Source organism: Genypterus blacodes, unplaced genomic scaffold, assembly GCF_046128005.1.
Source record: "Genypterus blacodes isolate CSIRO-AG114 ecotype Tasmania unplaced genomic scaffold, CSIRO-AGI_Gbla_v1 ptg000094l_1, whole genome shotgun sequence".
In the NCBI taxonomy this organism is placed as follows: domain Eukaryota; kingdom Metazoa; phylum Chordata; class Actinopteri; order Ophidiiformes; family Ophidiidae; genus Genypterus; species Genypterus blacodes.
This window is the reverse complement of record NW_027466898.1, coordinates 2,625,765-2,642,279: the sequence shown is the minus strand read 5'-3', so window position 1 is coordinate 2,642,279 and position 16,515 is coordinate 2,625,765. Positions and strand designations below refer to the sequence as shown.

The following is a 16,515-nucleotide window of genomic DNA, read 5'->3' as shown; positions in this document are numbered from 1 at the left end:
ACCGAATAAGTGGAGCCTGCAAGAATTCACGGCATCCATGGATCCTCTCCTGCCCCCCAAACTGACGGAGACATCAGAGGCTTCCCCCGCCTCAGCTGCTGCCAATCATGTGTCAGACGCTGCAGGAGGACGAGAGCTGATGGAGGGAGGCAAGACCTGAACTCATTCTGTCTGAACTTCAACATGTGCGCAGATAAAGATGGGAGAATGTGTGTATGTGTGTGCGTGTGTGTGTGCCTGCAAAAACCAATTAGTTCCTCCCTTAATATTTAATCGAAGTGAATAAAATTTTCAACATGATATTCTGATTAGAGTCAGACGGTGCTGGAATCTGCATGTGCCGCTGGATTGATTAACAGACGTGATAGCAAAGAGACAGATGGATCTCGACACTGTGTGGGGTCCATGGTGGCGCCTGAGCGAACGTCAATTTCCTCTGTTGTTGTTGTTGATGATGGGGGAGGAGCGAGGAGAGAACCAAGCCCTTCACTCTATGTGTCTCAAGGTGAGATTTCACTTTCTGATCCTGATTAAATTCCAGAAACTACAAGGAATTTGACAGATTTACATCAACCAGACACGCTGGGCCACAAAAGCAATGAGAGCTGCAGTGATGAAACATCACTATTCTCTTGGATTCTACATCACATCAAAAGTAAAAGAGACAAACAAATTCAGCGCAGCACAAACAACATTCATGCTGTGGGTCAAAAAAAAAGCCCGGACACCGGATCATTTCATTTCAAACCCAATTTGCCCTGAAACAGTGAATCAAAGGTGTGGAAATTGCTGCTGCTGCTCTGTGTTAGACCTCGAAGGGCGGACATGATATTAGACTGTGGATGTTTCATTCCAAAGAGGGAACAGAGACACTAAATTGCCATGGAGAACTTCTCTGAAAAGGAATGGGACGACTTTCATGCTTTCCGCTCTATCTCTCTGACCCAATTAGCTTCTTTGGGCAGGTGAGTGGAGCTGGAAACTCTGCAGACACTCTGCACGGAGGAGCCAGCCACATTTGACATGTGTTCTTTGACTACAGAGAGAGACAGACAGAGAGAGAGAGGAAGAGAGAGAGACAGCAGGGTTTCTCTGATGTTCTGGCCATCCTTCTCGTCCACCAGCCTCTGAAGAAACGTGTACAGCACAGCTCCTCTCCTTTCTTTCTTGCTCTCTCTCTCTCTTCTGCTCTCTCTCTCGCTCTCTCATCAGGCATTTGAGCTTATTTATCGTCGCCTACTGCTGCAAAGTGTCTGCCCCCCCCCAACCCGTGAGGTCCTTTAACTCTCCAGAGATTCAAGATAAGATACTGCAGCAGCCAATCACCAACGTGTCTGAAACCCCAGCGCTGCCTGATGTGTGCAAAATCAATGAGCACCGGAAGGTAGCAGCTGTTCAGAGATACGCCTGCCTGTAGTAATTCCCTTATTCCAGTTTATTCCAGCAGATAAAGCAGCAGTGAGGGTAGAAATCAAATCAATGACTGAGTTGCGGCGATGCTTTTTGCCGTGATTTCTGAACGGCTTTGATTTCCATGCAAGTAAAAAACTGTGAGTGTGTGTGTATCAGCATGTGTGTATCTTACCTGTCGTAGTCTCCGTTGCAGAGCGCTCTGACAGGGATGGAGAAAGGCTGCCATATAGGATTGAGCGTGTTCTTCACTACTTCGGTTTTATGGCAAATGGTAAACCTGAGCGTGCAAAACAACAGAGGGCGTTAAAACCTGAAACCAGGCCTGACTGTCTGAGTTCAAGGAATCCGACAGTCCACTTCTCTTCACCTGGAGTCCACTCTGATCTTTTCACTAATTGACTCTACAATTGACTCTACAGCCAAAATGAAAACACAATGAGGCGGACAAACTCACGTGCCATCTTCATTACTTCTGTAGAAAACCATGAAAGGGTCGGATTTCCCGAAAAAGTCCTTCTTGTCCAGCTTGTTGGCACAGAATTGCATGGTGGCACAATCCTGCAGGGACAGAGAGAGAGAGAGAGAGAGAGAGAGAGAGAGAGAGAGAGAGAGAAAGCAATGAAGGACATTGTAAATCCCGGCTGCTTCCTCTGTTTGTTGAATACCAAACGTATAAACACACTGTAGCACCAAAATCCGGACTGAAACCTAAGAAATCTGTACAAGAAACCAGGCCTCCAATTTCCAAAACCAGCAAACGCACCCACACTTATTTCTCTATTTCTTCCACAATTGGAAGAGACACATGATATCACATTTTCAAATACATTGTTGTTCTGCATATAATCATAGTAATGCGGTAGAGTCGTTAGTAGATAAGCACTGAAATGGATTCTAAAACCTCACACGTGTATAAAAAGGCTATGTAGGGTGAGTGCAGCTAATGATACATTAGACAGGGTGGTATTAGCATAATTATACTCATTTAGGCAGCATTTCACTGTGCGCTGCCATTACCAGGACAATGACTGTGGCCCATAATGCCCTTGGTGCCAAACAGCCTCCCTGCGGTCAAGGTATTAGGCTGTATTGTAAAATAATAAGGCTGTGGAAACAGTGTATAAAAGACACTGTAGTAAAATGAAATAGTATAAACTAACATACCTATTTGAATTCTCTGTCTTTGATTCTTACTTGACCCACTAATAGATTAAGGGAGTACACGAGGAAAGACTTGACTCGATTTGGAAACAAGACTGCACCAAACTGTCATACAAGCACCGGAACACGAAGGCAACCGGAAAACAGTAAACTGAGATGATCCAGAGGGCCTGATGCTCTACCATGATCATTGACAGTGGAGAGGAGGAGGACGTAGAGGCATGTGTCATCAGCGGTGTGTAGCGAAAACATCAGAGGACCTAGAATGGACCCTTGGGGGACACCACAGATCCAATAGAATGAATAAAGCAGAAGGTGCTGAGTGAACAGACTGAATGCTGTGTGATGATCTGAAGCCCGTTTATGATGTTATGCTATTGGAGATCAGATCAGAGCGGCGAGAACACAACTTTTTCCACAACCTTGGACTGAAACCTTTGGAAAACCTCAAGCAGTGTCAGATCAAACCATTTCCAAAGCAACGATTTCTAATGAGCCCCTTTGCCTCTTTGAGAAAACGTCCCCAAGTTCAACATACGTCACTTGAGGTTTTAAGGGGAATAACTCAGCATACTCTCCCAAATAAATCGAGTTTATTTGATTAGCGGTGTTGTTTTCAATCTGAGGCGTGTAATTGTTGAAAAGAAGGATAAAGGTAAAGCGCTGATTAAAACAGCTAGTGGTCTCTAAATGAACCATGGCTGCCCGATATCTATTTTCATTCCCCACCGTCATTCTAAATTATTACCTGGCGTCGACTGATTCAACAATATAGGTGGGCGAGTGGGCTATTGGAAAATTGTCTTTTTTAATTTGTCTCATCGTGTAAGGATCCCACACACACGCACACACACTATAGCGCATTCCACTGTGCGACGTGCCGCTGAAGTGTGTCGAGCTTTCCCTTGATGGCTGTTTACAAAGACATCTCATTTGTGCAGCCGAGTTCCTGTTGCGGCTCGTTTCATGGATTTTAGAACACCTCATCACTTCAGAAGCGTGTGTGTGTGTGTGTGTGTGTGTACCAACCACTTAAAAACAGGCCCATTTCTTTCCTGCTTAGCCCCGACACAGCCTATACAATTATACGATCGTGGCAACACCGAGCTTTAGTCCTTCATTAGGTACAAATAACACACACTCACTTTGGTGCCAGGCAGTGTTCCCTCACTAATTGGGAGTAAAAAAAAGAAAAAAGAAAGGTAGAACATTCATTTCAGCTGACTGAGATTTAGGAAGCAGCTGGGGAATTCTCACTGCAGCCTGGATCCGTGTTCCAGTTCCTCACATCTGCAGGCTGCAATGCTGTGTACTGTCAAGAGCCAACGGGGTGACGCTTTAGTCCACATTACACGAGCCTGTGGTGTCTTTAGCAATCTGAATCCTCACCAGGAGGATTAGAATGTATGAATCTGAAGTTGGACCACATTTACTTTGCATGATTCACTCCTTTTATTCACGTTTTGGACCCCATGGAAGAAACAACAGCAATGAAACGGAGGGAAAACACACTGTATCATTCAAAATGTTGCTGGTAATTACGGATACGTACTAAGTGCTGCCTCTGAGCTCACCATTAGGGTGAGCGGGTAAGCCGGTAAAGTAGTATATACTTCACAAAGAAAGATACTGATGATGAGACCCTGTGGAGGGAATTCAAACACCACGTCAGTGCTGTTTATAGCTCAGATGCATCAAATACTGCGGCATTATTGGTATTTCTCTCATATTTCCCTCCTCAGTGACTGATTGCAGTGACTGATAGACTGATCTGCCTTCTGTGACAGAGAGAGAGAGAGAGAGAGAGACGCTCAGCACAGCATGCAGCGTAAAGAACGACAGCCACGAGGGAGCCTTTGATCCATACAGGCGCTGCTGCTCCCTCTAATGATACCTGGAAACTGCGGCACGGAGGTGAGAGTCAACCTGCTTCTTCGTTAACGGCCCCTGCAGATTTTCCCCCAGCTGATTTGCAATCTGCTGGTTTCAGTTTCGGCCCCAGAAAACAAGAGTTGCAGTGTTTACATCAGGTGAAGCTGCTGCGCTGCCACGATTTGCCAGCCACAGGTGGATTATAAAACAAACACCGTCCAGATGGATTGTAGCAATTCCAATCTTATAATTCAAGTAAGGGGCTCATTGTGACAGCAGGACCCACAGACTATTCAACCACAATCTGCCTATTCTTGCCTTTTCCTTCTGTTTTTCGCTTTGAAAAAGGCACCAGGATTTCCATTCGGGGTTAAATTCTACATAAAGAGCGACTGTTTAGAATGACATCTCTGCTCTGTGTCTCTCTAATTTACTCGGTGAGAGTGAAAACGGTAGCAGTAATGATCATTTGCATTTATATTACAAAATCGCTTCCTGAAGTGGTGCTTTGCAGTGACGATACTAACTTCTATCATTGCAAATCTGCTGCACCTGGTGACTCACAGCGACCCTTCAACCGGCTCACCCACTGTGAGCAATGACACTTCACTCCAGCGGGACAGAATCACTAACGGTTAATGTCGCACTTTTATTATCAGCATGGCGGCTGCTCCTCACTCTAACAGGCGACGAAATGATACCATTCAGATCCAAAACTTCAGGAACACTCAGAGCCCGGCACCATAACTGTACAGCTGCATGCCATTTAAGTATAACTCCATAACATCCCCCTTGACAAATGTTGACTAATATATGGAGTTACAAATGAATCATTAGACGCTTACATGCATTAAGACGCCATAAAGCATTTACACAGTAGTTGCAGCTCAGTGATTTGCTTTATCGCCTGTGAGGGAGGCCAGTTGTTCCGACCAATAAGTCTTTTTACTTTCTCCTGCTCCACCGGCAGCAGTATAATGTGATTATTTAGTATCTTCATTTAGTGGTGCAGAGAGAAAGCCAATGGGCATTAGTGGACCCAGGTTATTAACACTGATTCATGCCTGTTTCAGTGACTGGAATGAACGCCAGCTCATTAAATAGCGATGCAGACCCACAGCGTCGTCACCAGGAACACGGCTTTCCTCTGGCAGACGCAGTTTCATATAGCGACAGTTATGATGCAATACGTCTTAGTGAAGTCAAAGCTGCTTTCGCCAGCCTGCTTCATGCTCTAGCAGCCGGTTTGCACAGATAAACATGTATTATGGAAGAGACACAACAACAACACGCATCAGTTCCCTAAAGTGTTCAGAGTCAAACGCCATGTTCATGTTAAACACAATATACAGCATCGTGTCAAACTCAAGGTCATTATTTCAATCCTGTCACAATGTTGCAGAACTTGTAATGTAAGCAAATTTAAAGAAAGTGCATTATTTTGAACTTACTCTGCAGTTTCCCAACTCCTCGGCAGACAAGATAATGGTCCCACATTTCTTCCCGGGTATGCCACTGTGGGACGATAAGACAATTAGATATTAACAGACACACTGTATCTATAGAGCCACAGGGTCAGTTTGCATGATGGGAGCCAAAACAGCAATAAGAAGTGACGTTTTTTCATTTAGATGACTGCAAACTGTCCTAATAGCTGACAGACATTAGAGTTGTAAACATCTTATTTCAGCAGCATTTTCATTTTTTGCTTAATCCAGGTTTGTTTCGACTTGGAAACTCCATTGAACAGTATTTTTGGTTTGTGGTTCTGTACCAACTTTGATCCAGCACTTCTCCGTACCTGAGGAAGAATTTACGCTGATGACAGTTACATCCCAGTAACTTCCAATGATACAAAATGTAGAGAAGACATGACACAATTTCACTGCAATTCTGGGCATAATATTGCATTTTATCAGTGCATTTCCTAAAGAAAGAAAAACTTCAGAAGCATCAAATACTTTTTCAGCCGAATGGAAGCAAACTGCTGAGCAACAAAGTCCTCTGATGCCTTTTTCCCTGCAACAAACTCAGACTTTAAAGCTCCACGGATCTGTGGCTGTTCACCACCGACTCCTGCTCCAGCAGATTTTCAAGACACATCATAGGACAAAAGAGGTTACTGTGTGTATGTGTGTGTGTGTGTGTATGTGTGTGTGTGTGTGTGTGTGTGTGTGTGTGTGTGTGTGTGTGTGTGTGTAGTTCTAGATGTCCTTTCTGTACTCTTGCAACTTACTTACTTCCCTGTCCAATGGTGCTAACAAAGACAGACAGCACCGCTCCATCCTAAATGTTATGCGGCCTTGGCTTTGTCTTTTCAAGCGGGACAAAATGAGATTTTTTTTTTTTAAATCCAATCTCCACCTCTCAGCAGCCACTGACGTTGTGTGAAGGCAAACCTCATTCCAGCAAACAGACTGGCAGACAGGATATCTGCTCCCCAATCATGCAGTGGCAGCGGCTCGAGTGCCACCGCTGTCATCTTTCAAGGTAAAGACGGAAATTACACGAGAGTCCTGCTGTGGCCCGAGCTGGAGACCAATCATTAGTAGGTCAGGCCTGCTGCAGATCCTGATCAAGCTGTGATGGCTGATCCCACTGAATGTCAAACCGCTGTTACAGGAGAGGTGTTACTTACAGAGATAATCTAAAGAAACAGCAACAGCAGATAATCCCAGATATGTCAGAGGACATGTTCATTCTCAGCCGCCTCCCCTCAAATCGCTCCTTCCTTCAACCCTAAGTGGCCTCGCTGAGGGTTTTTAAGGCCCTTCACACACACTGTGAAAGCAACTACAAGCTGCCAGGTTTAATCAATAGCACAATGCAGACCCACTGAGCACAGCATCAGGCTGCAGCAGCAGTACATGTACCAGTATGTGTCACAACTACAAACTACTGGCGTCTCAGCCCGCGATGAAGTCAAACGTACACTGAAGCCACAACGCTGAGCTCAGGCAGACTGCAGCCTCACACTCCAATCCTCCAGCTCCCAGGTGGCCGATCTCAAGATGAATTAACCGTCCTTGAATTATTGATGTTTCACTGCAAGTCCCTACCGTGCAGCCTGATGATGCTTCAATGAGGCAATAAAGCCCTTACCGATGGGGGCGGTAAACCCTGCTTACTCCACAGGTCACGTCATCTCCCTCAGGTCAATACACGAACCAATACAACCATTAAACCGGGAAATGAGATCCAAACATTGGTTAGAAATCTGCTTCAGGTAGGTTTAGGTGCTGCATGCCCAACACTTTCTTCTAATCAGCTACCAAAACACCATTAGTCTTCACATTAGGCATTATTGAAAGCGGCGTCGTCTTTGGTCGATTGGTCGTTAACTTTAAGGCCAAATGCTGAGTGGACAAAAGTAGGTCCGTTTAGGTGCAGTTTACTTTTTATTACACAGGACGTAAACAAATATGTGCTGGTTCCCACTTGGAGAATTTGTGGGCCCCCCTGCTCAGCTCAGCTCAGATTCACTCACATTTAATTACAGATAATTACATAAACAACTCCATCATCTGAACCTGCAGCAGTGATTGCACTTATTGCTGCTGAGTAGTGAGCAAGTACGAGACCAGAGATCTTATATTTTAAAAGGGTTGCAGCCCCTCAGATTGCTTTTCTACTCTTTAATGATTCATTTCAATTCTTTTCTAAGGCCCTGACTTTTGTTTCATTTGCAAAGATGTAATTGCTGTCAGTAATCAGCTGGATTGAGATGCTTGGAGACGATTAGGCCAGGTTGCCTTTGAGAGGAGACAATGGCACCGCAGAGCCTCCCATGTCTTCATAAAACAGATAACCCTCTAAACCAACATATTAATTAACGATCAATTTAGTTATGAAATGAAGTACTTGGATTTTTGTTTAATTCACAAACTTTTCATTTACAGCATTTAAGAAGCCCCACATCACATCTGGGCCCTGGTTTGTCAATCCCTCTAAGCCGCCAGGGTGTAAGTAAGAGGGATGGGAAGTTTCCTACATCAAGAGACCTCACTCGTTGCCTCACATACACACTCACACACTTACACACACATACATTCACACACTCTCTGATGGTTCTTTCATGGGAACACTTGATGATGAAATTCTGTGCAATGTGCTTCCTGTACAGTTTATGCTGTTGCTCCACAGGCCACACACATCCTTTCATTAAGGATGATGTCGTTAATATCCACAACATATACTTGCTAGTATGTACAGAACATACTTGATTTAATTCAGTTAACTACAGACCTCTCTAGTAAATTGGGTAAAATACCATTTTGATTTTGTCAAAGTCAAACATAAATTACCAACCTGTCATTGCAAGCCATAAGAAACCTGTTTTAGTTCCCTTAAATACTCCAAACCAGCCAATCATGACAGAAAGGAACCATTACTTTACATGAGTGGCTGCCAGTGTTAGGAAGGTCAAAATAAAGTAATTTAATAACTTTGGTTGAAGCTGCAGCATCGTTCCAGCTTCCAGCTGGACTGACGCCAGCTTGGAGGAAGTGACAGAATGGATTTTCACTCAAACTAACAATCTTTTAAAAATAGAATATTTAAGCACTTACACAGTTTCATGAGTCACTTTTTTAACATTTAAAGTAATATACTCTTAGGAAGAAGAAATGATTTTGCAGAAGCAGTAATGACGTCTCAATTCACTGAGTTAAGTGCAGGCAATTGGATTGCATTTTGATGAGGTGGTCTTGTTCACAGAGAGACTGATGACAGTCTGTTATCGTCTACGTGCTCCCATTGAATGACTAATGTGATGTAATAAAGCCATTACAGCTTCCAGCGTCTGAGCAAAGCAGGTGAGGAGTGACTGCACTAACCACATGCTAAGTCGCTACGATACTTAATACCAGTCAGAGAGCTTCATAATTCACACAGTCACTTACAGACTTCCCTTGGCACTGCACAGACTCTCTGCCATATGGTCGTACGCAAACCTCTACCGGGCCTTGAAGTGTATTGATGTTGCTGGAAAAACCTCAGGCAGGTCTCATATTTACATCACGCAACACTGGCGTTATGTCATGAGGTCACCTGTTCGACAGAAACCCCGAGGATCAAACAGATCTTCACACAGAAACAAACAAGGAGAGACGGAGTCGAATGGCGGCCGTGTTAGAGGTATTGGGACGTGCCGTGCTCATACTGTAGCAAACCATTAGAGTCTCACATTGATCAGCTGAGTGGAAGGAGATCAAGGAGCATATTTCATCATCACTACAATTACTTGGCAAAAGTTACTTGATGTTGCAGCTCTGCAGAATACAAATGAGAATGTTGGGTTGTTTGTTCCAGCTGAAAACACGTTGGAGCCATTTACCCACCGAAATAACAAACATTGAAGATCGTGTATGACATATTTTATTGTACCGTAGATATTCAGGCCAAGCTTGTAGCCTCAATAACTTCTCCCCTAGAGGCAGTGGCAGCCGTGAAAAGGGGATTCGCAATTCCTGTCCTCTCCGTTACCAATCGGTGCAGAGGTGGGGTTTGTGCAGGCTGCCGAGATTAAAGCCCAGAGAGGGAAGAATGAGAGCAATTGTTGAAGCTGTTCACATTAGGTCATTAGGATGAAGAATGGTCTTGATATTTAACAATGCCGCAACGTGTCAGGCATGTGTGAGTGGGGGTGTGTGGGTCTGCAGCACCACAATATGAGGGGAAAGGATTCTCCTCACACTGCAGTTGTTGATCGACATGTTCCCTCACATTGTGCCATGACTGCTGCCACATTTCACACTCAGCTGGGAATAAGAAAAAGCAAAAATACATTTGAAGGGGGTGGAGTTTGGAGCAGAAAAAGAAAAGATTTCACTGCAAATCCACAAAATCTCTCTGGGCGACAGAGGCGTTAAGATCACTGAGCAGATCAGACTACCAGCAGATATGGAGGGCTGATGGATCATTTGGCTTAGTGCCACAGTAAACGTTTGGGGCAGTGGGCAGATCAGAGTTGAACCGGATTAGACCAGGTTGCCAAACCCCAACATGGGTTCAAATGGGATTATACCTCTAATCCCCTTGATCTTCATACACCGATAAGCATCCATAATCCTCTGCCTCGCCAGGATTTTTAAAAAATAGGATGAAAAGGTGCAGTTGACTAATTCTGAAGGACGGCAGAATACCTGCAGGAGTGAATCCTGTGTAAGGAGATGGTCTTTGTGTTTGAAGCAGACGGCTAGAGGCAACCGGCGCTGCGCCCTTTGAAGCTTTGTTCCAATGTGCACAAAGAAAGCGAAACATCTGGTACGCCAGAATGTCAAGATGATGAAAAATTGATTCATACAATACAGAGGAGAGCCAAGAATGGGTTTGCTTTACAAGACAAGACCTTATCAGAGACATATTCTCCTTTGTTTACTTTCTCTCTTCGTATTCCAAAGTCTTATTCTATAGACGCCTTGGGTTGGCCTACGACTGACAGGTTGACACAATGCACAATGGCAATCAATTCATGAAACTAACCATCTGCTATACATTCTTACAGATTTTCCTTGAATAAATTACTCTAACCAACAAGTGCTCCAATCCCTCCTCAGTCTTTGTGCACCGATGGCTTGTGGAATCATTTTGGTCTCATTTACGTCCATTTATCCTTGACCGTTGTCTCAGAAACTAAACCATCCTCCATTGCGTGCGTGGGTTTGCTCATGTGACCAAAGGTCTCAGCTGTGGGCCTCTTAAAAAACAGTCCTGTCTGATAATGTACAGCCTGAGAGGAACACAGCTCAGACTCACGCCGGCTCATTCTCTGGGCTTTGTTGTGTTGGACGCTCTCCTCTGGAGGACAGAGCGAGCTAACCGCTTCAATGTCCCCCGGCAAGAACACAACATCACACCGCTATTCGAGGCCAAACAACTTCTCCATTCTCTCCGTTATTACACTCATGATGCAAGTTCCATTTTCGGCAATTTTGCCACTGTTGAGCCATGACATCAGATCACAGCCCGTTCTCCTGCTCCCATATCCCCACTGTGTCAGGAGCCACAACACCTTTAGTCCCATCACCTCGGTGGAGACTAATGGAATTTTATATTGTGTTACACGGGGTCGCCCTGACCTCCATGGTGGTGGTCATGGCAGACTATAGATCGCGTTCTGTGTTTGCAGTGATTTTTCTTTCCGGGCTGTCGAATAGATTAACACCTTAAGAATGTTGATCTGCGGCCATCAGGATGCAGAGGAGCGTCCTCACCTCCCCTGGCCATGACAGAGACGATCCGTCTGCTGAGTGAACAAAACAAAGCAGCTAAGCCGGTCTAAACCCAGGCTGACCTTGTCTGCTCATGCACCTGAGGCCTCTATTAGTGTTGGATTGTCTTATTATCTTCAATACTTACAAATATATAAACTGTGGATGTCCGGCAGTCACTGTAAGCATAAAAGCGCAGAAGAAGAAACGTTTCAATGCCAACGGCTGCTCAAGGCAAAGCCATTGAACTAAATGCCAGAATAGAAAAACAAGCATTTGTAACCGATGGAAACAAAATGGCTCCAGTTCCATTTGTTCAGTCAGCCAGGTTGCAGTTTTCCACACCTAAGCAGGAATGTGCATTATTAGAGAGGAACCCTTGTTAGTGTTTGGCCTTGGAGCCCAAATCGGCATTTAGCAAGGCAGCAGAAAGCTCTAATTGTGTTTGATGTCCCAAGACAAAGGCTGGTGATTACTGTAAGCCATTTAAAATGCATAATAAAGGCTAAATATGAAGAGAAACACCTCCCTCCCTCCACTCTGAGTACCACACTATCTATATTAAGGTCCTCTGCTTCAGGGAATTTTACTCTCCCACTTATTATTGGATTATAGTTTTAATCTCATAGGAGGAGCGTCAACCAAATACATTAACCCCAGGGACCTTAAAAGAATCTGTGAAGTGCTGTTGAGAAGCTCCACAATCAGCCTGAGTAAACTTCAGATGAGTCACAGCTCTGTAGTGGACGCAGCACTTTGTCATCTTGTGACAGAACAGGGAGATCAGGCAGCGTGTTGCAGCGTTCGGGGGCAGATTTATAAATGCCCCTCGCAGGAACGGCATTACAGCGTGATACTCTCAACTGTGATTCCCCAATCCACTCACAAACTTTAGTGTTTGAGTATGGAGGAATAAAACTTACAGCCTGCGAGAGGAAGACTTCAGTGAGGAGGGTGAATTAAGACTAAATCAGGTGGAGAACAACATACAGTAAATCCTTATTATGGTTCTTTATCCACTGATTGAAGAGAAGAAAAAGGAGGCAGAGTACACAGAAAGAATAATATCTCTATATAAATATTTATATAATGCCTTATGACTTATGACTGCAACTGTAATATAAACTTAAAAATGCATCACTGGCAGAAACTGCATCTTCAACAAAGTTAACTTAAAGTTAAGTTCACATTTCTGTGGTGCAGTCTGAGTCTTACAGGTTTGCTGTGCTGCAGAGCTGCAGCATTGTTCTGCTGGTTCTGAGTGTAAACCTGAATGGACCTGCAGTGTGTGAGGCATGACACAAACATGAGCCTGAGATTAACTTGGGACCACAAGCATCAATCATAATTCAAATCTAGACTTTTCCAAACTGGTTTAATATGATGCAATCTAACGCATCAGAACAGAAAATACTTTTCACACAGTTTAATTTGCTGCGGTGGAGATGAATCACATTTGATTTCAATCATGGACGGTCTGATGAAAGCATAACCAATATTTGATTAAACAAACTTTGATTTGATCATTATCGTTAATCACCACTTCACTCGCTTATTTATCATTGAGAATCAGTGGTAGTTTTATTTATTCATGTACCATTAATCTGTCATAGGTCACAGACAGACTGTTACTGTTTCGCAATGGCACGCCTCTTAATCAAATCTTGCTTTTATCAAAACAAGTTCAAATAAAAAGATGTTCTCTTATCTGTTGGGGTTTCACCCTTTGGCCCCCTTAAGTAAACACAGTTTGGATGTTTGTTGCATTCAAATTGCAGTGGTGCAGGCGTAACGTGCAGGACAGAGCTGAGCCACACAATGTGACAGCAGAAGGAACATTATCAGCATATTAATCAAGCTTGTGTGTCAGGCCATAAATGTTACAATCACCTTATTACCTCAGTGCTGAAGGTTGTGCTTTCACTGGAGTTTGTCAGCATTAAATCTTAAAAAGTCACTATTGTGGAGCTTAAATGGGACTCAAGGAGGATGATGGAGTAATAACAGATATACTGCCAATGTCCAGATCCGGACATTGATTGTGATATGATGGATTAAAACATGGGGTCACGTTTATAGCGTTGCTTAACAAATACGTGCAGAAGCTTGCAATTCGCAGTGAGGATGCTGATTCAGCTGCATACAACAGTTTTGATATATTCTCAACAATCCCAGGAGAGAATGAATTTGCATTACAAATCTATTTTACACCCAATTTCAAGGACATGGGCATGAAAGTCTGGATTTCATTTGGCATAAAATACCCTAAATCACTCTCCAGGATGGAGTTACTGCTCTCATGGATGGCGGGAAATCATTGGCATTACCTAAAAAAAAGAAGAGAACTTTCTGGGACGAGCAAATGAAATTCCCGTGCAGGCAGAGATCACTCAGTGTGCAGCGTGTGGAGGTAGAAGAGTGTAAAACCAGATTTAATCCGTTTGATGATGGATGACTTCGCCGACAGCCTACAGGTGGGTAGCGCCGAAGATGAGCCTTTGATGTGACTTCAGAAAAGACACACACACTCACACTCTCACAGCTCTCAGATTATAAGATTCAGCACAGCGCTTTTTATATTACTTACTCAATCTGGGCGAATCCTTTCTCTTTTGGCTCCCAAGGGTGCAGCCGACACCCACGACACCCATTGAGGTTTTTGCTCACGGATCATTTTCCTCGCCTCACCGCGTGCGGCCAGAGTCACGGTGCCGTAATGGCTTTAACATGCTAATGCTGCGTTGCATTCATATGCTCCAACGTTGGGCATAATTTTCCACAGAAAACAAAAGAGTTTACTTCCATCTGTATAATGAACTCTATTATCATGTTACCTACAATATCACATTACCGTTCCTTCCCACAGGCCATGCGCATAATCACAGCTACGCCTCCATGTGTTTTCACCTGCATCAGTGAAATCATTAAGCTTTGCATTTCCTCCGCCACCAGTAACTTTGACACATGTCCCTCATTAAAACTAGATTATAAAGACTGTGTCATGCCGGCGTTTCATAGCTCAAATTCCATCCACTGGCAAACATTCCCATCTTAATAACACCACGGCAGGAAAAAGCCATTCGTCTCATCTGGCCCCTCGATTTCCCCCCCGAAAGACAAATAGATTCATGGTAATTTGCGAGGAAGTGAATGCCAGAACATTACCTTTGTCCCCGTGTTTACAGCGCATACACGGTCAGAGATGGCTGCATGTGTGTGTGTGTGTGTGTGTGTGTGTGTGTGTGTGTGTGTGTGTGTGTTTGTGTGTGTGTGTGAGTTAGAAAGAGCGAAATGGAGGCAGGGAGGCGGAAAGACGGACAGAGGTACAAGTCAGTACAGTATAGAAAGTGCAGTGTGGAGAAAAGGAGGTCAAGCTGGTGAAAGGAAGGAGAATGTGGTGGATGGAGAGAGGGAGAGAGAGAGGAAGCAGGAAGGTGCGGCTGATGTGCGTCTTAAGCAGGTCACGTGCTGCGGCGCCTTGGGAGGGATTCTTTAAACGTGGATAACAGATTTCCTCAGCTCCCCGCAGGAACTGATCCTCAAAAAAAAGAGAGAGGAATTGATATGTCAGGATGCGTGGAGGAGGAAGTGGAGCACACAGGCGCAGAGGAACTTGTGAGTGCTGCGGGAAAGGAGGAAAAGTTCAGTTTTTCATGTTATTTGGCTTAAGAAGTGCAGAGATGAGAGGAGTGGAGAACAGAAAACCTGCTGAAACGCCAAAGAGGAAAGATCTTCCCCTGATGTTTCCTGAATTGCGTCCGAGTTGCGTCTGACATAAGAGCTGTTGCAACACCTAACAGCCTGAGAAGTGTGTGTTTTCATGGGGCTCATCTGTTCAGTCCATGAAGTGTAAAGTGGGCATCATCATCATCATCATCATCATCATCATCATCACCAAACTGCGTGTTGCATCACAGCCGATTGCTGTTTGTCTGCGGCGTCTGCAAAAAGTGAAGCCTGATGAACTCTTCCTCCTGCTCACCCTCACTGAGGGCACTGGCCTCTGTAATCCACTGCTGACAGTGACAGGCAGGGGTCACAGTTCACACAGAAGCCTGCTGTTCAGACACACCGCATTAGAAGTACCAAAGATGCTAACCGAGCTATGTGTTAAGTTTATAGTAACTACTTTACTCAGCGACTAGCTTAACTATTAAATCAGGAGTAGCTTATGGTTTGAAAAGCTACAGTTTCTGTTTCATACTGCAGCGCCCAGACCACACACACTTAAAAGTTTTTCACACCCAGACTGCCTGCAAACACAAAATGTCACACACACACACACACAAAGAGTGAATGACACACAGGTCTCCCCTGAGCTGAGATCTGACAGCACAATGCGTCTCGTGCAGGCTTCCATCCACTCTCTCTGCTACATCGCCTCCCTAATGACTGTAATTGCGGCGAGGAAGCCCCCCGGTTGTGTTCAATTACCCATTCCCATCCGAGCACACACACACACACACACACACACACACACACACACACACACACACACAGATGTCGGAAGAAGGCAGACCTGTTCATTACGGCCTCATCTTTGGCCAAATGGAGTCTGAAAATCGTGCTCAGTGTGATTGCAGCGAGTCAAATTTGAACTCTTTGTCTCTTTGGAGGAATAAACACAATCAAGCCGAGAGTGTGTGATGAACCAGGCGAGTGCTGCTACTCACCCGAGAGGCTTCTCCAGTCGACTGGCAGGTGAGCCCACGATCTCGCCCAGCGTGCAGTAGACCTGTCCCAGGAAGTCCTGCCACAGGGGGGTAGTTTAAAGACACGGAGAGGGGAGGGAGGGGGCGGCAAACAACGGAAGCATTCAGGTGCAGCACGGAGGGGCAACAAGGAGAGTCGGTGAGTG

General features: G+C 44.6%; 1 protein-coding gene across 3 annotated transcripts in view; it reads right to left on the bottom strand.

The window, feature by feature from the left end:
* The window catches only part of cpne5a (copine Va), a 52,999-nt gene that overhangs the window by 19,700 nt on the left and 16,784 nt on the right, over positions 1-16,515 (bottom strand). For all 3 annotated transcript variants that reach the window (XM_076159298.1, XM_076159300.1, XM_076159299.1), the window contains 4 exons: positions 16,331-16,407; positions 5,898-5,961; positions 1,868-1,971; positions 1,586-1,690 (listed from right to left, as the gene is read on the bottom strand). In XM_076159298.1, coding sequence (XP_076015413.1) covers positions 1,586-1,690; positions 1,868-1,971; positions 5,898-5,961; positions 16,331-16,407 — 350 coding nt within the window. The remainder of the gene's footprint in view (positions 1-1,585; positions 1,691-1,867; positions 1,972-5,897; positions 5,962-16,330; positions 16,408-16,515) is intronic.